This window comes from Poromitra crassiceps (assembly GCF_964638095.1).
Source record: "Poromitra crassiceps genome assembly, chromosome: 8".
NCBI classification, from domain to species: Eukaryota; Metazoa; Chordata; class Actinopteri; order Beryciformes; family Melamphaidae; genus Poromitra; species Poromitra crassiceps.
The window spans coordinates 40,918,166-40,945,163 of NC_139629.1; the positions used below are offsets into that span (position 1 = coordinate 40,918,166).

Here is a 26,998-nt window from a genome sequence, read left to right on the forward strand (position 1 = left end):
TATAATCATGTTCCCTTTTATGGGGTTTATTTCATCTTTTTAGGCCATGGAAAAACAAGCATAAAATCAGGCTTTTCCTAAAATATGACTCAGTGTTGTTTATATCGGTGGTGGTTTGGTCTTTAATGGCCATAATTTCGGGTCATTTATTTCCATGGCTGGTGCTGGACAGATCTATTAAAACCTTCATTAATCATATGATCTTAATAAGTTTTAATGGGTCATCATAAGATTGGGATTTATTATTGTGTTGTCCCCACACCAATGAGTAGCTGGATGAGCCCTTCCTCCCAAAAGGTCACTTAGATTAAAATAATAATAATAATAATAATAATAATAATAATAATAATAATAATAATGATAATAATAATAATAATAATAATAACAACAATCAAATTAAAGTGAAAGCAAACATGTACACAGCAAATAGTTAATCAGAGCCATGTGAGAGAAAGAATGAATGCAAAATTTGCAAATAAACATTGCTTACAGTTTAATTTCACTATTGGCCTACTCCACGTGGAAGACAGTGGAGAATCCGCGCGCTCCACGACCACGGAGCTGTGTTGACAATTCGATATGAGGCTAGGTTATCAGATGCCCACTTCTGACAGCATAATGGGGGGAGGGTAGGAATAAATAAATATTTTACTCACATGTCGTCGGTGAGAGCCTGAATCCTATGACCGTGCTGCCATCTTCTGTTTACGCTCCTATTCACCATGCTGCTCTGTGCCACCTGATAACGCATTCATTGCCAAAACTTCTGAAATCCCGCGAGAGTAGCCTAGGAAATCGTTTGGTCCCTTTATTAAATGTGTTGTGGTCTTGACGGAGAATCCATAAAATGAAAGGGGGAAAGGTAGGGGGGTAGGCTACAGCAGAAAGGAAGACGTTTTTTTTAAGTTATTGAACGAGTTGACAGGCCTTTTGATGAACTCCTGTTCAAACTATACTGTAATGACAGGTGCTGTCCGCTAGAGGTCAGTGTGAGATTAGATAAGAGAAGAGACACGGGGAATCTACATAGATAAGGTATGTTTGAAACAAAGTATGCAGAGAAAATGTATTTAAAATGTAGGCTACATGAAGATTATATTAATTTAAAATCTATATTGAATGACCAACATGAAGTAGGCATCTAGTAGGCTATCTAAATTACCTACCTACCTATCTATCTATCTATCTATCTATCTATCTATCTATCTATCTATCTATCTATCTATTGGGATATGTAAAGGAGGGTTCTGGTTCCAAGTTTCACTTTGACTTGTCACCATGGGGCATCGGTCAGGATGCAGAGATATAATGAGTGTCCAGAAACAGCTTTGGTCCAGGTGAAATATTTATTTGTCCAGCAAACAATATTTGGGAAATGAGGAAAACACAGGAGGAAAAACACAGGAGCTGCCCTTTAAGCAGTGCTGTCTGTGAAATGTGCCGCCCCATGCATTGGTGTGGAAGGAATGAAGGAAACTGAGGAGTGTAAACTTAAATAGGAGGGAGGGAACTCAGGTGAAATGAATGGGGACAATCAGTGAGGGAACCAACAGGTGAACAATATAATTAATTAGTGAGGAGTAAAGCTAGGGAAATAAGTGAGGTAAAGAAAGTGAACTGGGTGAGGAGAGGAAGTGGAAAAACTAAATGGAATCTTTAGAACAGGATGTGTCATTTTTAAAGAAAACATGCAACAAAACTCGTATTGTGTGTGTGTGGGGGGGAGGGGGCATTATGGGGGGGTATTATGGGGAATATCAATTACTTTTGGCCCAAATAAAATCTTTTAAGTTGCTTACGTCAGAATGTCTTGAAGAAGTTGGGCTTGTTAAACTGCAACTATGAATACCACATTCTCTTTAATTAATTTAGGATGTGACCCACTTTCAGATCAGCCCACTGCCTTCCCACTGCTTTGATCATCACAAAAAAAACACTTACTTGGTAAGAAAAACACATGCTAGATTTTTCAGTCATAATAGCCTACTTTTGTCTAATATTAGGTCTAATACGTTCAAATTGGCCACACAAATACTGCCTCATATATAGCCTACAACATATTCCAGGACCATCAAATAAGACCAACTCCATTCCAAAATTCCCATCACTTGAAAATATGATGCCAAAAATGTTTGCTGGCATGCAAAGAATGCACATTGTGGGCTACTGTTGAGGTTATGAGTCAGATTAATACCTCTTCTTACAAAACATTTATGTTTTTGAGGAAAGAAAAACATAGGCTAAATATATCCCTCGTAAAAGTCATAGGGACTACTTCTACTATAGGCTACGATTGTCAATAGTCACTTTATCTGATATTATGCTTCCCTCCTCCTATGGTTTCATTATTATGACACTGACATTCATACAGTCTATATATAGTTTAGCTTTACTGTGATGTTTTCATAGTATCTCTTTTTGTTAACCAATCACAGCATTTGGAATGCAGTATTTTCGGCGTGCCTTTGTAGTGACAGTAAGCAGATGTGATGTCGTGTCTGGCTGTTGAGTGAGTCAGGAGAGTGGATTCATATTCCCTGCGCGCGCCCGTCGTGATGTGGTGGAAAACTAGGGGTGCGGTGACGCGACTGACGGGAGCGCGCTCGGTGCGAAAGGATATAACATCAAGTGCAGTTTAAATGATAGGACCATGCTAGGCACAAAAAAAAAAAAAAAAAAAAGTTTCTTTACCAAGTGAAATGTGTGATGGGACAGACAGTGACTAAACTCCTGGCTCGTCACAGTAGCCTAAACCATAGAGGGCGGGGCGTCAGATGCCCGAAATAAAACTTTGGGACAACGGAATAGGTGGGCGTCTGCATGACTCACTGGTGCGGCAATCCCGTCCAACGTTTAGTTTAGGAAAAGTCATAACAATAAAAAAGGAGAGAGTAAGAGAGAGAGAGAGAGAGAGAGAGAGAGAGAGAGAGAGAGAGAGAGAGAGAGAGAGAGAGAGAGAGAGAGAGAGAGAGAGAGAGAGAGAGAGAGAGAGAGAGAGAGAGAGAGAGAGAGAGAGAGAGAGAGAGAGAGAGAGAGAGAGAGAGAGAGAGAGAGAGAGAGAGAGAGAGAGAGAGAGAGAGAGAGGAGGAGGTGCGAGCAGCGCATCACTGATCGTTTATTGAGGTGATGAATCACCCGATTGTGAGAAACCAAAGAAAGACAGACTAGGCCTGGTCAATCAAACCCCTCACCACAAATTGAAAATCTAATCGTGGAAAGTCCATTCTTTGAATGTGATTTTGTCTGGTTGTTTTGAGTTTCTCAAAAGCGCATTTATTTTTCCGAAACACTTTGTGAGACATAACCGAGGAGGCAGGATTACTTGGTCGCATTGAGGCCTGCATGCGGAAGTAGGAAAAACTGCACTTCATCGGATGGTCAATTTAGGCTGGCTTCAAAAGCGAGTCAGTACCATCACCCCCATGTTAAAATGCCTGACTTTACAGCATAAATACACTTTCACCTTTCATGCCAAATGTCTGGGAACCCATCGGTTAAACAAAAAATGTTTTTCTCTAACCTCTGGGGGCAGCCTCGTTTCAATGTGCTGCAACAGGAACTCAAGGGGCGCAGTCGGCAGCGGAAGAAAATCCCTTTCCGTTCCCTGCAAGCTCTGCCATTGGCTTCAACCGACCGGCTCTGCCAATTAATGCATTTCTTTTCCGCTCCCTGCGTGTCGCTCTCAAAATGAAACAACAATAACAACTCTAGCTCGTTGCTAGTAGCAAGTAGCAACTTGCTATACGCTGAAAATGGTAAGTGTTGACAACACACCGGTCACGTTCACTTCAGTTTGATCGGGTAAAGCGCAGCTGGATGGAAGTCGAAAGTCTGTCGAGAGATTAGCCAAATGTATGGCTAATCTGGTATGGTAATCTTTGTACTAAAGACAAGAACTCCCTGGGGAGAATAGTGAAGGTGGCTTCAAAAATAGCCGGAACCCAGTTCAGAAGCCTGGACCAGATCTGTAATAAACAGGTGCTGAAGAAAGCTGAGTCCATCCGATCAGATGATGCCCACCCTCTGAGGTTCGAATATGAGCTGCTTCCTTCCGGGCTCCGCCTTCGTGCCCCCATAGTTAAAAAGAACAGGTACAGAAATTCCTTTGTGCCTGTCTCTATCAGAGCGTTGAACGCTGCTGGGGTACAAATGTAATGTCTCCCCATCTGCCGTTGCTGTTATTTATTTATTTTATCCTTTTATTCTTTTATTCTTCTATCTTTATTTATTCTTAGGGGTACAATACAGTATATCTGTATTATATACTTTGTCTGCCCTTTGGTCTGGACTGAGGTTTTTTCTCTTTTTTTTCTCTTGTGCTTTAATACAATGATACATTGTAGCTCTTTCTTGTGATATAAATGTGCTGCTGTGAGTGAACTGCACTTTGCTACTATGCACTTTATATCTCTACTGTGCACTTTAGATCGTTGCTACTGTTGTCATTTGCACTTTAACTATTGTGTCATTTGCACTTTAACTATTGTGTTGCACTTTAAACTGCTGCTCTAGACTGCTTTTACAATGTTCTTTTTGTCTTATTTGTTTTTATGTATGTACTTCGTACTACGCTTCCTGCAATCCAATTTGCCCTTTTGGGACACTTAATAAATCTTGAATCCTTGAATCCTTGAATCCTTGAATCCTTGAATCCTTGAATCCTTGAATCCTTGAATCCTTGTAGCCTACGGGGAGTTAATTTTTATATAACTCACCTGTTTAGCATAATATATACAATAAAAAAATACTATGTTTTGGGCGTGATTGACAGGTCGCCTGTCCAGTGATCGTGCAGCTTGCCGATCATGGACCAATAGTAGGTGAACCTGCGGCTCTGTGGGAAACCCCTGGTCTTACGTGAGCTGTATGAGAACCAAGCTTCAGAACATACTCTAAGGAGGCCAAAGCCATATGGCTCTAGCGTCTGTTGCTAGAGCATCTCTTGAGCTTATATGCTACATACAGGCTAATAAAACTACAAACATACTATTGTGGGACCTGGAAATAGTGTCAGAGTGAGAGCTCTGTCTGTCTCTCCGCCTCTCGCTGTTTCACTGCAGATAGTGGGAGGTGGGAGTCTTGTATAACCCGCCCTCCTCGCTCCTTTCCCGCTCCCCAATTGGATGGTTCCCTCTTCTCCCTCTCGCCCCATTGGACAGCTCCAGCACGCGATGAGCTCATATTGGTTAAAAATAGTTGGGCTCGAGAGGGGCTAAAAATAGAGCGGTATATAAAGCCGGCGGGCCAGCTGAACGCGCGCTACTCCCACTCCGGCAGCGGCAGGAAGGGCTCGCTGATGAGGGAAGAGGGAGAGGGGAAGAGGGAGAGGGAGGGAGAGGAGAGGGAGGAGAGAGAGGAGAGAGAGACGCTGGGGATGGGGAATGAAGTGTGTGTGTGTGTGTGTGTGTGTGTGTGTGTGTGTGTGTGTGTGTGTGTGTGTGTGTGTGTGTGTGTGTGTGTGTGTGTGTGTGTGTGTGTGTGTGTGTGTGTGTGTGTGTGTGTGTGTGTGTGTGTCTGTGCGTGCGTGTGCGTGCGTGTGTCCAGACAGGCCCTCTCTCTCACCTCTCTCTTCATGTGTTGTAGCAGAAAGAGATGGGCTGTTTGCTCCGTCAGCCTTTAACATGATGCTGGCAGAACAGTTTGGGTGGAGGAGGCAGACAGGCAGTGACACACTTCCTTCCTCTCTCTCTCTCTCTCTCTGTCTGTATCTCTCTATCAATTTCTCTCTCTCTGAAGTGCCCTTAGTCATTCATTGCCCTCTGCAAAACATCATCACTATTTTTGCTAAATTAGTGCACACTGTAAACACTGTGACTTCCTGGTTAAATAAAGGTTAAATAAACAAATGAGACTATTGTCGCTTCTATTGACAGATTTTGACTACCGCTTCTCCATCAGCAATAGAAACTTGAGCCATTCACAGCTGTGAGACGAGTAATCTTACAATTAAAGTCACATGAAATCACGTGCTATTATACATTCTTTCATCCTCCATTTAATTTTAACTATGACAAAGCTCCACCCCCCTTACCTGTGGAACCTGAGACAAACCAGGAAACAGGTTGTCATTCCTCTACTCACTAACAAGACACACACCCGCACACACCGAGAGACTGACGATACGATTATTTTATTGTATTTGTGCCTTTATTGGACAGGACTGTGAACAGACAGGAAAGGAGAGAGAGGGGAGGACATGCAGCAAAGGCCCGCAGGCTGGATTTGAACCCGGGCTAGCTGCCTGCGAGAAGGACTAAACCTTCATGATATGCCCTCAGGTGCGCAACCGGAGCAGCCAATACATCTTTAAATCAAAGGCACGAGAGGGGGACAGCTACAGGAGGGGATACTGGGATACTGGAATACTGCCTCTTCAACCTGACTCCTCACACTGAACGAGACATTTCGAGAGACACCAGTTGAAGTGAAAACCACTTCCAGGGAACTTTTCAGAGGAGGGAGTGGTGCCATCACTCACTTGTTGTTTGACTGGTCTGCCTGGTGAGTTCTCAGCGTCACTCAGAAGAGAGAAAATGTCCTCCATATCAGATGAAGATCTCTCCTGTCCTGTCTGCTGTGACATCTTCAGAGATCCTGTCCTCCTGTCATGCTGTCACAGCTTCTGCAAAGCCTGCCTGCAGAGCTGGTGGACAGAGAAACTCATACACGAGTGTCCAGTTTGTAAGAACATATCTTTACACGGTGACCCACCTGTTAGCTTGGTGTTAAAGAACCTGTGTGAGGCTTTCATCCTGGAGAGAGATCAGAGAGCTTCAGCAGGATCTGAGCATCTCTGCAGTCTGCACTGTGAGAAACTCAAGCTCTTCTGTCTGGACCATCAGCAGCCAGTGTGTGTTGTCTGTCTGCATTCAGAAACACACACCAACCACAGAATCAGACCCATCGACGAAGCCGCACGGCATCACAAGGAGGAACTTCAGAAATCACTGAAGCCCTTAAAGAAGAAACTGCGGTTCTTTCATGATGTTACAAAATATTTTGATCAGACAGCAGAGCACATTAAGGTCCAGGCCCAACACGCAGAGAGACTGATTAAGGCTGAGTTTAAGAAGCTTCACCTGTTTCTCCAAGAGGAAGAGGAGGCCAGGATCTTTGCACTGAGGGAGGAAGAGGAGCATAAGAGTCAGATGATGAAGAAGAAGATTGAGGGTCTGAGCAGACAGATAGCAGCTCTTTTTGATACAATCAGAGCTATAGAGAAGGAGCTGGAAGCTGAAGATGTCTCGTTTCTGCTGAACTACAAGGCTACAGTTGAAAGAGTCCAGCGGCCCCTGCTGGAGGATCCACACCTGGCCTCAGGAGCTCTGATAGACGAGGCCAAACACCTGGGCAACCTCAGTTTCACAGTCTGGGACAAGATGAAGGAGATGGTCTCCTACACTCCTGTGATTCTGGACCCCAACACCGCCAATCCAATACTCCTCCTGTCTGGAGATCTGACCAGTGTGAGATGTGGAGGGAGACAGAAGCTTCCTGAAAACCCAGAGAGGTTTGACTATCACTTCTCTGTCCTGGGCTCTGAGGGCTTTAACTCAGGAACTCACAGCTGGGATGTCGAAGTTGGAGACAGTGCAGAGTGGGACCTCGGTGTGTTAGCAGAGTCTGTCCAGAGGAAGGGACAGAGACGATCTGGATTATGGAGAATCAAGTTCTATAATGGTCAGTACACAGCACTCTCCCCATCAGCACCAGTCAATGTTCTCCCAGTGAAGAAGAAGCTCCAGAGGGTCAGAGTGAGTCTGGACTGGACCAGAGGAAAGCTGTCATTCTCTGATCCTGATACTAACACACGCATACACACCGTCACACACACTTTCACTGACCGGCTGTTTCCATACTTTAACACTGAGGAAGATCTCCCACTGGAGATTTTACCAGTGAAGGTCTCTGTAAAGCCTTGGATATACTACTCTGCGTCTCCGCGACCGCGAGGCAGCGCGGTTAGTACTCAAGTCCGGACCGACATTTGACGGTCTTGGTCTCGTTTCGAACTTGTAGATAATAGGAATAGAATGTGCTTAGTCTGACTGCCTGGAAGCGGGACTAAGCTCTGCCATTGGTGTCGACCATTTCAGTCGGCAGCAGAAACAAATCCCTTTCCGCTCCCTGCAACGACGAGTCGACAAGGGCTCCTGACAGATCTGCAGCATATGACGAGTTGGGAGTGAGAATGTGTTGGGGCTTTAACTGCTGAATACTGGACAGGGATTGGCTCCAGTATTCGTGATGTCACAAACCATGCTAGTTGAAAATGGCCTTTTCAGTGAGCTCTGAGAAACTTTCCACTTTCAGCAGACGATTGTGGAAACAGCTTCTAGTGTCAAACTGTGCACAGACATCATTCAGCACAGTGAAGCTCAGACATCAACCTGAAGGAACAAGAAGAAAAACTGATTTTTGACTTTAGGAGGTCTCTAAGACCCACCTGTTCCTCTCTGCTTTCTCCTGGTTCTTAAGTCCTTTTTCCTTTTAACAATGTTGTCAGTCACAAATTCTATGCTTCCTTTTAATCCTCATATGACTCACTTGAGCATATTATTGGCTGTTTTTACGTGTAATTTGACCAGTTTTACTATGTTGCTATGATTGTTTTACTCTCTGTGAAGCACCTTCAGATTTCGCTGTATTTTAAAATGTGCTATATAAATCAAATTCAATATTATTATTATTATGATTAATAAAGATTATGCTTAGGCTATATGACAAATGTGACTATTTACAGTTTGAATTGTTAATTGTTAATGGTACCAGCTATTTTGTTTGTACTGTTTAATACACACACACACACACACACACACACACACACACACACACACACACACACACACACACACACACACACACACCACACAGTACACACACGCTAGCATCCAGCATCATCCCACACAAGCTGCGACTGCCTCTCCTTCACAGCCCACACATTCGGCTCCCTCTGCAGTACACACACACACACACACACACACACACACACACACACACACACACACACACACACACACACACACACACACACACACACACACACACACACACACACACACACACACACACACACTCCTCTGCAGTACAGCAGGCCATTTCCCTTCCCCTGCTTTGCTCTCTGCTATTCTCAACCAGCAGCATCCTGATCAGCAGTGGAACCAGAGGAAGACTCCTCTGGCTCAGTCTTCCTCTGGTTCCACTGCTTATCTTCCTCTTGCTTATCTCTGGTCTTCCTCTTTCAATCAAATGTGTCTGTGCTGATTGGTTGGGGAAAGTGAGTGAGAAATGATGTGACCTCATCATAAAAAAATTAAAATTACATTTAAACTCCCTTAAGAAGCTTCTAGTATGAAGGTGTGGTGGTGGGTATAACTGAATGACTTTGAAGCAGGGCATGGTTGAAAAGGAAGATACAATATATGTCAACTTTCAATGTAGAAATTATTATTTTTTACAATTAGAGATACTAGATTCACGTAGATGCAGCTGGTTAAAAATCTTTGTTAATGCACAACTATAGAATAACGGATGTGTGGAATATGTACAGTAGAGTCTGTACCATGCATCAGTATGTGAATGCAAGTTGTGTCTCCGCACCAATTTCACCAAAACAATTGCTGTAAATGTATTGCCCTAAGTGACGAAAGTGATTCTAACAGTGTAATTTTTGTTTTGTTTTCATGGAGACAACAGATTCAAATGAAAAGATTTGAGAAATACCTAAATGCATTTCAATATCCCTCACCTCACTTTCTTCTTTATCTTCTTACAATTCTTCTAAACTCAGTTTTGCAGATAATTCATTATTACATAATTTGATTGTCTTCATATCATGTTCAATGTGTCCCCAAAGTAAGTATGAGAATCAAATCATAATAAACCTATTGATAATATTGTGTTACATCACCACACGGCCATCTTGGTAGGAAAATAACAGGTGATTGTAATCAATTAACAGGTGATTACAATCAAGTGACACAAACAGCAAATGAGCTGTGTGTATTGTAGCACCATATTGGTAGGAAAATGCTTGTGACATCATGGGAATACTATAAATACACAGTTCATTCAAAACCCCAATCCATGACTCTGTGTATTGATTGAGCTGAAGATCTGGACCACAGTGAAGAGCAGCTGGGTGTTATAGAAAGTAATTTATTACACAAACCAAAGCTAGTTTACAAATACAGTTTCCAGTCCTGTGCGTGTGTATAGGCTAGTATGAACAAACCCACATTTCATATTTACAGACTTTGCATACAGCTTGGTTTTCCTGTTCCTTTGTTTACAAACGTGTATCTCCTTGTTTCAGCAACCAAAAATACATTAAAAACAACGAGAAATAAAAATGATTTGTACATAATGAGAATACTAGAGTTTTCTTTCTTCTTTTGTCTTTTGAGCCCAGTTTGTGTTCAAAACAAACAAAACAGAAAAAGAACAGCCAGCACACATGGTCCTAGCCAAGTTCTAGACAGGCAGCCGAGAGGCCAGCCTTTCTCCTGACTGCCTAATAATAACAGCATTTGGCAGGGATGATTGACGGGTGGTTAAACCAATGGTAAATCATCTGAAAAATTAAGGTAAAGCATAACCCGCCTGCCCCCCCCCCTAAAAAAACAACAACTAAAGCGACAAGTAAGCAGTCCCCCCCAGTCTTTCCACCCCCTATTTTAAATACTGATAGACAACATATTTATGACTTTTTTTTTTTAGAGGGGGAAAAGGTATAAAAACAAGTAGGTTTCTGGAGCAGTCTCCTCCCAGAAGACTAAGAAGAACAGGAGGGCACAACAATGTCAAGGCAAGGGAGCCTGAATGTGGGGGTTAAATACACAGCGTAGGCCACAGTGTCTGCTGAATCCGAAAATTGACCAGTGACTCTCACCATTTTAGCCAAATACATATTTGGAATAGAAAAGGAGCTCCAACTTATGATTGGTTACCTGCCAAAGCGGCCAGGTAGACAAAACATCCAACAATAGAAATTTACCTAATTTTGTCAGGTGGTACTTCCTGGAAAAACCTGCACCACATGCTGTACCCCCAAATCCATGTGGCTCCCCGGTCCTGACAACTCAACCATTTACACGCACAGCCTTTTAGATGAACGCTCATGTCATGGAGGTGTTTTTATAAGCTTAACTGTTCATGTAGATGGCAAGTACCAGTGGTGACCACTCCAGTAAAGGTGTACACACGTCTGAATATGATGCATCATGTGGGGCATCCCAGGTGTCTTATTTCGTTTTCTCATACTTGTGTGTGGGGGGGGGGGAGACTAGTTATGGTCATTGTACATCTGATGTTTCCATGACAACACAAAAACATAATAATGATCCCAAATAAGGAGACTACTGGTGTGCACGTAAACACAATACTCTCCTCTCCTTGCTCTTTGTCCTGGTCTGAAGCCAGGGGAGGAGGAGCACCAGCGGTCAGGTATGTCTGAAGCCAGGGGAAGAGGAGCACCAGCGGTCAGGTATGTCTGAAGCCAGGGGAGGAGTTGCACCAGCGGTCAGGTATGTCTGAAGCCAGGGGAAGAGGAGCACCAGCGGTCAGGTATGTCTGAAGCCAGGGGAAGAGGAGCCCCAGCGGTCAGGTATGTCTGAAGCCAGGGGAAGAGGAGCACCAGCGGTCAGGTATGTCTGAAGCCAGGGGAAGAGGAGCACCAGCGGTCAGGTATGTCTGAAGCCAGGGGAAGAGGAGCACCAGCGGTCAGGTATGTCTGAAGCCAGGGGAAGAGGAGCACCAGCGGTCAGGTATGTCTGAAGCCAGGGGAACAGGAGCCCCAGCGGTCAGCTATGTCTGAAGCCAGGGGAGGAGTTGCACCAGCGGTCAGGTATGTCTGAAGCCAGGGGAGGAGGAGCCCCAGCGGTCAGGTATGTCTGAAGCCAGGGGAAGAGGAGCACCAGCAGTCAGGTATGTCTGAAGCCAGGGGAGGAGGAGCACCAGCGGTCAGGTATGTCTGAAGCCAGGGGAAGAGGAGCCCCAGCGGTCAGATATGTCTGAAGCCAGGGGAGGAGCCCCAGCGGTCAGGTATGTCTGAAGCCAGGGGAAGAGGAGCCAGCGGTCAGATATGTCTGAAGCCAGGGGAGGAGGAGCACCAGTGGTCAGGTATGTCTGAAGCCAGGGGAAGAGGAGCCCCAGCGGTCAGGTATGTGCAACTGGAATGGATGGTGAGCCGAGACATTTTGGGAGGGTTTAGCCAGGTGGTCCTACACAGGGAAGGAAGCTACCTTTGTCACAAAGGTGGCTGATAGATCCTGTAATTCACCTGCCACTTTCACCAATTCAGTCCTTTTTTTTTTAAGAGTGTAAAATCTCTATGATAGCCGGTTTCCTCCCAAAGTAGACAAATCAGCCACAGTCATGATTAAGCAGAAGTGGCTAGTGTTACCTCCCACCCAGACACTGCACTGATGCCATGCTGCTGCTCCTTCTCTAGAAGCAAAGTAGTAACATCGCCACAGTGAGACAGCTCATATTTGAAGGAGCAGTTGGAATAGAAAAACACTGATTAGTTGAAAAAGGGGGGGGGGGTTTGGAGCCATTCTGTGATGTCCAGATGGGGGGTGAAAGGCCAAAATTGGACCAGGGAGGGTCCCGCAATTTGGGATCCTCTGGTTCTGAAGGGGGGCAGGGGGCACAGAGTTGCGTGTTCAATTCCCAGCTAAATTCAGTGTCGCTGAGCTGTTAGACTCGTTTCGTCCCACACCAGCCCACAAGCCCTTAGTTGGTGTACAGGGCAGATGATGGCAAACAGTACAGTAGTATTGACTTGGAAACTAGTAATTGGGGACGACTCGCTTTCAATTCAAAATGCACTCTCTCCAACTGCACTTAATTTGATAATAACAGCATTCATTCTCATTGATGAGGTGCTTAGTTAGGACACAGTATCTCAATAAGCATGTGAGGCTGCACAGGATTCGCACCAATGAGACGCTAGATGCTATTCAGATTGAAAGTGTGAGCATGTGCTATAAATCAACTCTCAGGACATGTCTCAATATCTGATTTGTGAAGAAAATAATTTTCCTGCACAGAGTGAATTGAAATGGAATCGACCCCCAACCCTGTTTAAAGCACACTTTTGATTGGTACATACAGCTTACTACAGCTTTACTTTTGAGGCTGTTCAAATAACCTGCCAGGATAGATCAAGCATGCCACAAGAACGTCACATGTGCAAAAATTATTTTCAAATAATTATTTTTTGCCCTGGTTTGGTCAAAACAGTCTTGTCATGTACTGCATCAATCCCCCCCCCCCCCCCCCCCCCCCTGCCAACTCAGACCTGATAGCAGATCTGGCAACCGGGGGATTAACAGTCCAGTGGTCCTCATATACTGCGCTCTCTGCTTAATCCGATCCGTCCATCAAGTCATCCAGGGCAGGAAACCAACTTTTCTGGCGCATCCCAAAACTCATCAGCACCCTGTTTTACTAGTCAGCCAGAATTTTAGAATAAGACTAGGATCTCTGAATGATCGCTCTGCAAGTGGCTGGTTGAGAAGACAAAATGTACCAGCATTTCCTGGCGGCTGGTGTAACCTTCTCATCTTGATGGTAGCCTGCGGGCCAATAGTCCAATGGTTTACAGCGGTGGGTGGTCATCTCCTGTGCTCCAACCATCCCTCCCCAACACAAGTCCCAGCGCTAACGTTGAGTCCAACAAAACGGCCATTTTACAGCGGTAATCATTTCCTGTACTCTTTTCTTCCCCTCCCTCCCTCCCTCTCCCATCTTTCCGTCCCACCCTAGCCCTATATAGGCCCTGGTTCAGCAACCCAGGGGTAAAAACAGTCCAATGATGTCGGCCATTTTACAGCAGTAGACATTTACTGCTCTTCTTGCCACGGCGGGCCTGCAGCGCCGCCCTGGTGGCCATCTCGAACACCTCCCGCACGCCGTCCTTGGTCTTGGCGGAGCACTCCATGTAGCCGAACGCCGCGATCCGGTTGGCCATGTCCCGGGCCTCCTCCGGCTTCACTGGCTCCTATTGGATGCAAAAGAAAACCAGGGACTTAGGTTATGACTAGATTAACTGCATATATAGAAGTTTCTACACAAAGCATGTTTGGTGTAGAGACACCATAATTTGCTCTGAAGTAGGGCTGTCCCAAACGATTATTCTCTTATCGATTAATCTAACGATTATTTTTTCGATTAGTCGATTAATCTAACGATTATTTTTTATTTAATTTTTTTACTATATAACAATACATTTACCCAAAACAAATAAATAACCAAAAACTTCTCAATTTCAGTATTTTATTTAACCATCTCATTCGGGGAAAAACTCTTCCACACTGCTTTGCTTCCTGAAAAGAGAGAAATAATAATATAATACTGTTAGTGTAGGGACATATTTAAAATTAGTCTAAGTCTAATTTGCATGTCTGTTATTATAATATGATCATATGAATTATTATTATTATTAATCTTATTATTATAATAGATAGTGCCTCCCTATTTGTCAGTTGCCTGCTCTCATCACGAAAATACTGGACCACCTGACACACAGATTAAATTAATCATCATCATGATTCATCACTGTATGTATGAACCCTTTCCCTAAACTAAGGAGGATCAGTATTTTTACAGGACATGGATTTATTTAATCACTGGAGTAATGTTCATTGTGCAGCTAACAGCCAAATGTATGTTTGCATCAGTGTGGGGGTAAGGAAATAAATAAGCAAACGATTTACAGACTTACAGTCACAGACTGTAACAATGGTCCGTAACGTTAGTTTTGATCTCATCTTACATCGCCGTGAACGCAAACAGAAGAATGTAAACAGCCGAATAGCACTGTTAGTGTTAAATGATGCACGCAGTAAATTAACATGAGCAGCAACAGACTAACAATGGTCTGTAACGTTAGTTTAATCAATTTTCTACATGTTAGCCGTGAAAGCAAACGGAAATATGTACGTTAACGTTAAACGGCAGAATAACACCGTTAAATGATGTAATGTTATGTTCGCTGCGGTGCAGAAATTACACCTTTCTCCGGCCATCTTTTTTGTTTTGTGACGATTGTGACGCATCGAGGCACGTAGCGTGCGTCGACGTAATTACGTAGTCGACGTCATCGGTTACGTCGACTCGCTGGGACAGCCCTACTCTGAAGAATGTCCAAAATGCCCAAGAAAGTGGCAGTCCAGTCCAGCTACCTGCTTCATCTTGGCCAGCTCTCGGCGTGTGTGGTCGTCGTTGCGCAGGTCTTTCTTGTTGCCCACCAGGATGATGGGAACGTTGGGACAGAAGTGCTTCACCTCCGGTGTCCACTTCTCTGGGATGTTCTCTGTGAAACCAGAGGAGCAGCCGGGAGGTTAGATCCATCCAGCACACGCAACCACAAACTACACAGAGAAACTCAAGCTTCAACAAGGTCATTCAAAACCATTGGCAGGATGTCAACAACAACAACAACAACAGCAGCAGCACATGGTCGTCAGATCTGAAAGTTTGTCTTTTAAAAGACACATGGTATTAAAAACACATGGTTTTTTCTTTAAAATTTTTAAATCTAAATTATTAAATAAAAATAAAACAGAAAGCAGATATACTGTAGTATAAAGGAGTGATAGCGGCTCCCATACATGGATTCTGCCAACCACATTATCAGACAAATAGCTTCCCCAAACTAAAACAATAATGCATGTTTCTTCTAGGTTTATGTAGATATTTGGTCTAATTCTGGTTCTCAGACCCACGGTCGCTCCTGGGGCTGGTCCAGTAGATTTTGCACTCTTAACAGGTTCTTACTTGGATATTTATTTGTTGATATATGGACAAACTGTTATTTTCTTGGGGCTCGGCTGTGATGAAAATGAGACCATATGATGAACTTTCATTGTATTCACATTGTGCCAGCTGTGGTAAAATAAACTTTCCAGCTGCCACAGCTAAATGAAACAGACATTATGTAAGAATGTCTTGTTGTTTTTTTGGTCTTGTACGTTCCCTCAGCACTGTGTGTGCTGATCCCAACCTGCCTCTACAAATACCCTCCTACTCCCTGGTGGAGGCGGTGGTTAAGCCCCTCCTACTCCCTGGTGGAGGCGGTGGATCAGCCCCTCTCTGCTTTACTGTATTGGCTCAGTAAAGGAAACAGTAAAAACACTAAGTAAGGAACAGCCTGCACTTCTCAGAAATGATGAAGTAATCCAAACGCCTGGTAGGAAACAGTGAAGCTGTGTGTTTCAGCTAAGTGAGGCACTTGTCTTTGTGTAAAGCACAGAAAACTGAACGGGGCCCTGGCACAAAGCCATTTGATTCCACAGCAATTATGCTTATCTTTAAAGTAGATAACAGAATGACATCAGAGTGACAATTTACAGATTTCAAATGTGACAGTCCGTCCGTACAAAGACCATTTTGCTCCTTTACACGAAGAAAATACCCGCTTTCAGCATTATTAAACGTTCTAAATCGGGCGATCTTTCTTTGTCAGCATTAAAATGCCATCAGTGCCGCTCCATCTAAACATGCACACACATTTGTATGGGTAGATAGTGGGAATGCAGAGTTGATAGAAACAAGCTTTATTAGAACATCCCTTTATTGTCTTCCTGTAGTTATTGTTTCATCCATAACGCTGTTTAGTTCATTATTTTACAATCCTCTATTCAATATCATTTTGTAAACCTATTCTAACCATTCTGGAAAGTGTTGTTTAGAATTATTAAGTGTAATTAGCGGAGGGCATGACTTGCAAAAGGATTTGTCTTAGTGTGTGGGGGTGTATAAGGGCGTGTTCACAGCTACCTCGTTTGGTTCGGTTGAATCGCACTAGAGTTTGTTTACCCCCTTGGTGCGGTTCGCAATCGAACTCTGGTGCGCACCAAAAGCGGACCGAGACCTGCTGAAAGAGGTGGTCTCTGTGCGGTTCCAAACAAACTCTAGTACGGTTCGTTTGTGATGTGAAAGTGAACTTGATCCGACCGAAATGCAGGAAGCCTGGCGCATTTTTGTTGGCAGCTGTGCTGTGCCTAAATAAGCTGAGGAAAATCTCTGGGAATCTAGATCCTCCATATTGCCAATCTGGAAGGGTTGGCAGACCTATTTGGTCCGCTTGCTTTGTGGCTGGTGTGAAAGCGAACAGAACCAGCTGGAGAACAAAACTATCTTATCATTTTCGCGTCTGGCCCGAAACGAGGAACCGGACGAGACATGTGTGAAAATGCCCTAAGTATGTGCAAATGTATGTGGTCAAGGAGTCAAAAAGTATGATCGTACAATCTATAAATACCAGAAATGTACCAGACTGTATTTGAGAGTGCTTTTGTGTAAGAGACAGTAAGAGGTGGTGTGTGAGTGTGTATGAGTGTGTGTGTTCATGTGGGAGGGAGGGAGTGTGTGTGTGTGTGTGTGTGTGTGTGTGTGTGTGTGTTTTCTACTCACCCAGACTGTCAGGACTGTCTATGGAGAAACACATGAGGATGACGTCAGTGTCTGGATAGGAGAGAGGCCTTAGCCTGTCATAGTCCTCTTGACCCGCTGTGTCCCAGAGAGCCAACTCCACCTGAGGAGAGAGAGACCGAAGAGAGAGCAGAGAGACCGAAGAGAGACCAGAGAGACAGAAGAGAGAGAGAGACAAAGGGAGTGGAGAGAGAGACAGAAGAGAGAGAGACAGAAGAGAGAGAGACAAAGGGAGTGGAGAGAGAGGGGAACAAGGTTGTAGATAGGGAAGAGAAAGATAACAAGGGCAGAGAAATAAGTTAATACACAATGTTCACAATCTATTTCATGTAACTTTCAGCTCAAAAGCCAACTCATCCAACACATACCTGAGATTACCAAGTACCACACCCTTCCTTACTGAACCTTACTGACCACGTTCAGACCCCTGCAAACAGATCACAACTGGACTTGACCCTGATTGGCTCCCCTCACTAAAGAATGACTGAAATCCATCCAATCTAGACCCGGAAAGCCTCTATTCTGCAGGTTGACCTCTGGTGGTGTTGGACCAACCAGGGTCCAGTATTTAGGATCTTCTGCTTGTGAAGACCTAATCCTCAAATCCATCCAAACAGGAAAGACATAGACACAAGACAAGGAAGTGAAGCTACGTTCAGGACCCTTCAAGTCCATAATGTGACAGCGACATACATCAACTCCTCTCAGGGAGGAGCAGGGCTAAATAAGGAAAGGAAACCAGATCAAGACATTTTGGAAGTGTGTGACGCTCCAACATGAAGCAGTCCCAGTCTTCCTCAGCAGCAGAGCAGGTTAGAAATCACCCAGCCAATCAAAACTCAACGTCCCAGATTCCCATGATTAAGCCATAATGAGGTCAGGGCATGTGGGTTTATGACTGAGGAGTTTGGGGGCCGGGGGAGGGGGAGGGGGGAGGGGCCTGCAGTCCTCCAGAGTGACAGATAAGAGTCCCAACTTGGAGGTCACAAGGCTAAAGTGTGACATTAGAAGGAGGCTTTGAGATTCTCATCAGTGTGGAGGTATACTGGGTCTGTTTACATCTCCCAGACTCTTCTCCTGAAAACAGGCTCAAACAGCCTTATACTTATAGGAATTATGGGCACTGTTGCCATGCGTAAGACCAGCGTCTCCTACAGTATATTCACTCAGCAGCAGACTGTGGCATTACTAGAGAAAATGTGAAAAGGAAACGGCACGACCTTATCAAATCTACCCGTGAATCACTTCGCCTTAATGACCGAACCAATATGCCCATCGTGATGAAGCATCTCGGAAAGAAACGGAACAATCGCAGCTCCTGAAGCCTGCATGAGAACCAGAAGTGGGACTAAAAGAGGCACGGGTGTGATGTGGAACCAGTGGAACCAATTTCTATTCTGCAATTGCTGAAAAGCAGTGAGAAGCTGAGATTACAGCGATTTCACAACGACTAAGAGATGTAGGCATGATGTAAAGAGGGAAACACAAATGCTCGGGGCATTTATTTTGATCAAAAACATTTTCTCCAAGCAATATACCGTAGTTTTGTAAAGTAGATAAACAAGGCGCTAAAGAAACGCTTTGCGGTCACAGATTTACAGCGTTTATCGGGTTGGTATTTCTTACAACAGCTTAGAATGTGACTCAGCCAATCGGAATCGAGGACTTCCTTTTTGAAATGACACCTTGCCCCCCCCCCGCCAGCATAACAGTAAAGAGGAAACACTGATAGCATCACGGGTTCCTGTGAGTCACTGACCTGTTTGCTGTCCACCTCGATGTCTGCCACGTAGTTCTCGAACACGGTGGGGACGTAGACTTCAGGGAACTGGTCCTTACTGAAGACGATCAGCAGGCAGGTCTTCCCACAAGCTCCATCCCCCACGATCACCAGCTTCTTACGGATGGCTGCCATCCCTGTTCAGAGGAGGAGGGAGAAGAAGGTTATGATCACCAGCTTGTGTTCAGAGGAGGGAGAAGGTTATGATCACCAGCTTGTGTTCAGAGGAGGAGGGAGAAGGTTATGATCAGGGAACCACAGGAAAACCACCAACAGTACGGCCATTTGAATAGGGCGTATCACGAGCCAACGTCATCTGGTGTGTGACTGGTTTTTGGTCAAATGTGTGGCAGACTTGAAGGAATCTGAAAAGCATCTAAGACTTTTTGCAATGAATGCTGTCCCCTTGACAGATTAGATATTAAGGAATGCTTGGAGGGCACCATCCAAAATTAAACTTTCTGGCTCACCTGCCAAGGCCTGGTAAACTCAAATTGATCTGCCAAGGATCATTTAATTTGTATTGATCCTGCTTGCAGGCCTCAAGGCTTTTCCCCCCATAATTCAATAAGAAAAATAGCCTGACAAGGAAAAACACAAATCATCATTTGGTATTGAAAGTTCACAAGTAGGCATCACGTCACGTCTTGGTGGCTTGTGAAAAAGTTCTGCTAAATGGAGAGCTGAAATCACAGACACATCCCTGCATATAGCTTCCTGTCCCACCCTTACACAACAACACATAGGCATCTGTGTGCCTCGGGGGTGTGGTCACGTGACCAACGAGGAAGTGAAATCTATGTTCCGGTAACACATTGAAGGCAGTCAAAGGCCAAAGCGACGTGTTAGCAGCATGGGCGTGAGCCACAGGTTGCCCAGCTTGACTTGAGGGAAGTAGCTAACCGAGGGATGAATGAGTGAGAAGTGGTCTGGTTTCATTGGTTGTGGGAGTAGAGTAGGCCAGACGGGTCAATATGACTCCATGTAGGGAGATGACACACACAGAAAGTGGCGTCCCCCAGCTGTAAATAATGCATACAGAGAGGTGTCAGGAAACAAACTGGGTAATTACCAGGACACGGCATGTGATGTGGGTGTGCTGTATAGTGCGTTCCTTTATCGCAAAAGAACTGGGATGTGGAGGCTAAATGACGTCACATCCCTTTTGTTAGCGTTTGTAGAAAACTTGAGCTGGGAAGTTCAGTGTTCATTGGTCAGATCCAGTCGCTAGCCAGGCTAGCCATTGTTAGCAATAAGTAACAGTTGATAACAAAGCATCTTGCGCATACAAACACTGCAGCTTCATGTCCACACAGATAGAAGTTATGCAGTGCTGTGTGTACAGCTGATTTAATGAGACACAAACAAGACAGAAGTGCTAAACAACATTTACTACGATTATAACTACTGTTGTTGCGCTGAGCAGCCATCTTGGATTTTTGAGGTCGGGGCTGCTGAGGCTCCTACGAGTTTGAAATGGGAAATACCAGCTCTGGTGACGTCACCGCTCCAGCTCATGACCTTTGAACCGTACGATTACCAGTTCCCAGTTATAAAGAAATGCACGAGTTCCTCCTCTGGTCGTTAAGGGCGCCTGTTCAGAGGGAGGGGAACTGGTTGGAATAGCGTGATCCTCCCACGTGCTATGTCCTACCGGTGAAGCTTCCCCTGTCAGGTGAAAAGAAGCGGCTGGCTGACTGCCCATGTCTCGGAGGAAGCAACCAGGATTGAGAAATCAAGTGAGCACTAATGGGGGATAAAATGGGATAAAAAAATCTGGGAAAAATTAAAATAAATAAATAAAGAAAGAAATGCACGATAACACCATGATCTAATGTGAGCTTAAAGGAAATGAGGAAGAGGTTGGCGGATGAGGAAGAGTATATTATGTAGCTGGGGAAATCCAGACAAGTGGGAATTTCTCGTCGAGGACATTTAATTTAATTAGACCCACATCATCTCCAGCAGTCTTAACGGAATGTTTTTTTTTGCATTCCAAAATCACTAGCGTTACGCCCCCTATTGCTAAACATGGGATAAGCACACTGATGTATCATCATACCGACAAGCAGTTAGTCACCAACAACATGTAAACTACTGGGAATGACCAGTTCACTGTCACAGCTTACTGAAAATAACAGAGAAAACAGCAAATGCTTTTATACGAGTCACTTTCATTCACCAAGTACAACAAGTACTAGTGATTGACTAACGGTTATTTAACTAATAGAACATGTATATCTATTATAATGTGATAATTGATTCATAGTTTCGGGTCATTTATCAAGTATCAAGTGTGGCTGAAACACCACACTAACACTAGCCAGGTTACAGGTTCAATACCCTGTGTGGCTAAAGGTTTTAGCCACAGTAGCTAAACGTTTTAACCACACACACAGTGTTGCGTTTTAGCCTCAAACACAACACTAACACTACCCAGGTTACAGGTTCAATACCCTGTGTGGCTAAAGGTTTTAGCCACAGTAGCTAAAGGTTTTAACCACACACACAGTGTTGCGTTTTAGCCTCAAACACAACACTAACACTACCCAGGTTACAGGTTCAATACCCTGTGTGGCTCAATGGACAGAGCATGTGAGAAGTGGGTCTATGGTCACTGGTTTGAATCCTCTGACCAGCAAGGAAAGTGACGCTGTGGCCTACTGGAACAAACGCCATCAAGGTAAACAAGGTTATGTATTGTAACCCCGCTTTTGCTCAATGACTAACAGCGTGTGGTGATGACTTGACTCTTGTGGTGAGGGGGGGGGGGGGACTTTAAACAACACTCAGGAAGACAGTTACTCAACAGGGATGTAATGGAGACTAAACAAAAACAGGACACAATGCGGATAATAAGAAGGGCAAGAAAACAGGAAAATATCCATTAGCAATGAAGTGTTGTGTCTGAAACGTGAATTCCTGGCTGAAACGTCCTGTTTGAACAGAGCAGGGGGGTGTAATGTACAGTCGTGGCCACATGGCACAGCTGGGAAAAAAAGTCACCGTCATCATTCCACAGAACGACGGCAAAACGACAGGGAAGTCATGTGACCGCAGCTGCCTTCAGGAAGGAACAGGAGCCCATTTCTGCAATATGGTCAGAATGAGTTCGGGCTGAGCTATGCAATATCGCCGTGCATCATCTTTCAGTGGAATCATATCGTCATGATATGGTGATGATGTTGCAATATTGTATGTCACGCAAAACTATCGTCCAAGTGACAGCAAGAATGCGTTATTTTAAAACTTGACAAAATTATGTGTGAAACATCTTAAGGGATAATAGCATTTGAAAATGTCCTCTCATCCACATCACCCAGGCCTAGAACGAGGAGATCATGTTCTTGTGTCATGATGATTACTGATTGATTTAATTGAGTTGAGTCTCAACGGCAGGTATAGCTGCAAATCTAAATTTGCACGACAATTTGCGGGATACTTACAAATGTGTACACCATATCCCAATTACCACAGACACACACTTGCTATCTGTGTCAAGCCTATGTTAGGGCTGGGTGATATATTAGCAACAAAAATTATCGATATAAAATATTTCATATCAGTCGAGATTGATAATTATTGATATTTTTTAATAACCTATTTTTAATAAAGACCATAAGAAAAAAAATGTTAAATCTAACCTCTTTATTTTGAACCAGCTTATTTATGAAGGCACACAGGGAATCATTTGAATGAATAAAAACACACAAATTGAGTGTTGCAGCTGTGTAATAAATATGTTCGGGTGGGAACTTTAGGATTTGTCTGTTTGATTGCTGTAATGAGTGTCACTCATAGCGCGCTCCACTATCAAGGGACATATCGATATATATTGAACTTTTTATACAGGGGGAGTCTCACTGAGAGCAATCATACCTGGAAGCTGACCAGTACAACCACAGTCTGATCTGTTGGCCACTGATCAGCTCCACTGGAGCGGTTGGGGTTAAGGGCTTTGCTCAAGGGCACCTCGGTGGTGGTAATGAGGGAGGGGCAAGTGCTGCCTTTTCACTTTCCCCACCCAGATATATTATCCAGCCGGTCCCGTGGATTGAACCGACGACCTTCCGGTCCCAAGCTCACGTCTCTAACATATCGTATCGATGAATTGTCTATCGCCGATATGTATTGCTAATATTGATTTATTGCCTAGCCCTACCCTATTTGTGAAAGTTGATGAGCCAGGCAGATTTGGGGTCAGTAAACACATGTAAAGCAACATCTCACTAAGGAAAAAGGGCGAGGAATTATCACCGAGTACACACTACCACATCTCTGGCTGCTGATCATTTTGTCTGCTGTACTGTATTATATACAGTCTATGGCTGTACCGTACTGTACTGTATTATATACAGTCTATGGCTGTACCGTACTGTACTGTATTATATACAGTCTATGGCTGTAGCAGACACTTTGGCAGATGGCCAGCACAGATTTCACAGTCATCTTCTCAAAAATGTAAGAGCCGTGTCAAACAGTGGAAGTGGTGCAGTGAAATATCCCAGCCACTGTGGGCTGGAGACAAAAACAGCTTGATTGGTGTCTGAAGTCTGTCGTGTATTGTATTGTATGCATTAAGAAATTAATAACGGAGACAAACAGCAGATAAGAAAAAGGAGATGGAGGAGAACCCTACAGGCTCATATGAACAGTGTGTGAGAGAGAGAAAAGACTCTTGTGACACAAACGGTAAGGATGAAATGAACAGATAGAGAGAGATTGGGAGGAGGAAGCCTTCCTGTCTCTTTGGTGATTGGATGCTTAATTCAGCACAATAGAGCAGATGGCCATGGGAGAGCTGAAGGGATGGCTGCCTCAAACTGCTCCATGGTGGAGCCGCGGAGGACGGCACAGTCGCTTTGAGGGGGAGAAGACAATTAGGATGACAGCTCTGATAAGCTCTCCATCAACTGACAGCTCTGATAAGCTCTCCATCAACACACTTTCCCCAACGGCAACGGTCCATTCACGCTCTCTGGGCATCAACTGAGCCAACAGAAAATTGCAGTCGATTTGATAAAGAAGTTCTTCCAAAGCCCCTCGAACCAGATTTGGTAGATAATTGAACAAGCCTCACATTTTGAGTTTTTAAAACAAAAAGACAATGCTTCATTTCTCGTATCTTTCAAGTGACGTCTACTAGGGCCGTCCTCTCCTCGAGTCAGGATTCTGCCAGTCGACTCGGATTCGACTGTCCAATACGAATATTCAACTATTCTATTTTTTTAAAGAATATCTTCAGTGATTATTTTGACCACATTAACAGTCAATTGCTGCAATTCGACGTGGGGATAATAGAGTCTGAATGAGACATATTTCTCTGGCTCTTAGCCTATTTTTTTATTTCACCCTTTAAACATTAAAACAACAACATAGCCTACATGAATAAACAAATTAAAGTGTAAAGGATATTAAACCTGCTGCTGCTCACACATTATGAATCGGACCAAATACAAAAATGTTGTGGGGGCAGCGCGGGTGATAATGTTCCTGTTTACAGGCTCTAGCAATGTGTGCTTTCAAGATAACAAGGGGCACTTTGAATTCATGAGTCAATGACATTGATCATATAGGCGAGACAAGCACTGAATCCAATGACCTGAAGCCAAAACCATTCACATCCCCAAAACAATCAAATAGTGCCAGCTTCAACTTCCAAGACCTTATGAACAGATTTGTGTTATCAGTAAGAGCAAACACAATCGATTTGAGGTCCAGCCAATGGGAAATGGGCTATTTGTAATGTACGTTCCAAATCAACTTCCATTTTCACATTTTCAGCTGGTCCCTCTCCGATATGATTTGGTTTGGTTTTTACTTTGATTTGGTTTCAGGGGTGGGAGGCTGTCAAACCAAACCTGCCTCACTCTGCTTCAAAGAGCTGCAGTGTTCCATGAGGGTCTGAATAGCGTTTCAGAGGTTTGTCTGCCCTCCCTGCCAACAACACAACTCAGGAGAGAACACTGGATCCTTGCATTTGTTTTAGTATTGAAATAATCCAATTTAAAAGATAATGAATATTGGCTACTACTGACAGCTTGTCTCAAAATATTATCATCTGTTAAAACTATAATTTATTTAATTTGATCTATCTATTTATTTGAGGGACAATGCACAGTCATGAACATCTATCTTCTAGTCATGAACATCTATCTTCTATATATATACTGTGTATATATACTGTGTATATATACATAAATAAATAAAAGGGAGCAAGTGGGCAATGTTTGTCTGTCTGTTTCAATTTTTGTCCCACTGATAATGTCACAATGTCTATGACATCATCAGTGATGTAGTCAGTGACATAATTATTGACGAAAATCACCTTATGACATCATTGATGATGTCATAGACACTGATGATGCCATAGCCATTCTGACATCATCAGTGATGTCACCAGTGACATTATTATTGACCAAAATCATCTTATGACATCACTGATAGGCATTGTGACATCATCAGTGACAGTGATGTCATTGTTTATGTGAAGTTGAGCAAATGTGCGCTGAGCAGGTGATAGGTGCGCTGTGCATGCCAATAGGGCAGGCGAGGGCACGCAGAGGGTGCGGCGAGCCCGCGCAGTGGGTGAGCCTAGGGTTTCGGCCCCCGAGTTACTGTAAATCCACCAGTGTTAGCAAGATGGCAAAATTTCACCTGCTGTCACTTGGGACTCCTAGTTAGAAGTGCATCACACACACTGACACACCTCAACTCGTATTTGGATGTAATATTATATAGATGGAGGTGGCTGGTTAAATTCAGGGCTAAAAAAAGTTGAGTGTCCTGTCTGTCTGTGAGAGCTCCAGTGTTTGGTGTTTTTAACCAGCTGGCCACTGGGTGGGTCAGCAGAAACATGGCGTCATCACAGAGGCAACAGATGGCCAGTGTGTCCGCAGTGGAAGAATGGCTGGGTGGCCCGGCTCCAAAATAAACAGCAAGCTAGACTACACATAATGTACAGCACTCACACAGGCAGGAAGGCTTAAGTTAACGCCTAATAATATTAACGCTACAGACAATTAGCTACAATTTCAAATCCACCAGCATCTGAGACTGTGTGTAGCCTACTGCCTGGTTATCTGTTCTCGCCCTGACATATAACGTTACTCTAGTCTAGCCCAACAGATGGACTAAAATGCACTTTTGCAGTTGAAAAGCATTCAGTCCAGCGTTTGTTTTAACATGTGAAGTATCCGCTTTTTTTTGTTAGCCAGCTTTGTCAATGTAACGTCTCTCATTAGTGGCCAACGGGTGATCCAGCTGCCTTCATAAAGTAAGGTTGATGTTGGGTTGAAGCTGCTCAGCCGAGGCAAGGCAGGAAAAGAGCCTCATTGTTTGGCTGCTGGCTCGCCAACCTAGGCCAATCTTGGCCGTTTAGTTTAGGAGCATTACTCAACTTATAGTTGTTTAACAATACAAAACACACCCTTTCACACCCGTTTCACTCGGGTTACTATACACAGGAGCCCATACACTCAGAATACAGCCGTTTTCTTACCAGCACAAGTGTGGAAAGTGCGGAAGCGGCACTGAAATTGTTCTCGGAAAGGCTAAGCTAATCTCGCTAGCTTTTTAGCTTTGCTAGGATGCCCGTGGACAACTTTAAAAGCAAGCCTCTGTACCCTTAAACTAAGCGAGTGTGTGAAATATGACATTTTCACCACTGTCAAGTGTTTCAGAAAATAGTTTACCTGTAGTTTACGTCGGTTTTCCCCGGAGCTGAGTTGCTTTGCCGATCAGTCAACTCGCTGCTCGCTCGCTCCCGTCTCAAATCCG

The 26,998-nt window shown here is 44.0% G+C and overlaps 2 protein-coding genes across 2 annotated transcripts; one reads left to right on the forward strand and one right to left on the reverse strand.

Annotated features, from left to right (window-relative positions):
- Positions 1-6,533: 6,533 nt before the first annotated feature.
- Positions 6,534-8,279, forward strand: LOC310781389 (nuclear factor 7, brain-like; the record flags this gene model as incomplete). Its single annotated transcript, XM_083642010.1, has 1 exon — positions 6,534-8,279. One exon carries the CDS (start codon positions 6,534-6,536, stop codon positions 7,989-7,991), a length of 1,458 nt encoding a protein of 485 aa, XP_083498136.1. The 3' UTR covers positions 7,992-8,279.
- A 5,496-nt stretch (positions 8,280-13,775) lies between these two features.
- LOC310781408 (transforming protein RhoA) lies at positions 13,776-26,998 on the reverse strand. The gene is made up of 5 exons (XM_083642030.1): positions 26,914-26,998; positions 19,199-19,356; positions 17,422-17,542; positions 15,189-15,319; positions 13,776-14,005 (listed from the first exon to the last, which is right to left on the reverse strand). Exons 2-5 carry the CDS (start codon positions 19,352-19,354, stop codon positions 13,832-13,834), a joined length of 582 nt encoding a protein of 193 aa, XP_083498156.1. The 5' UTR covers positions 19,355-19,356; positions 26,914-26,998; the 3' UTR covers positions 13,776-13,831.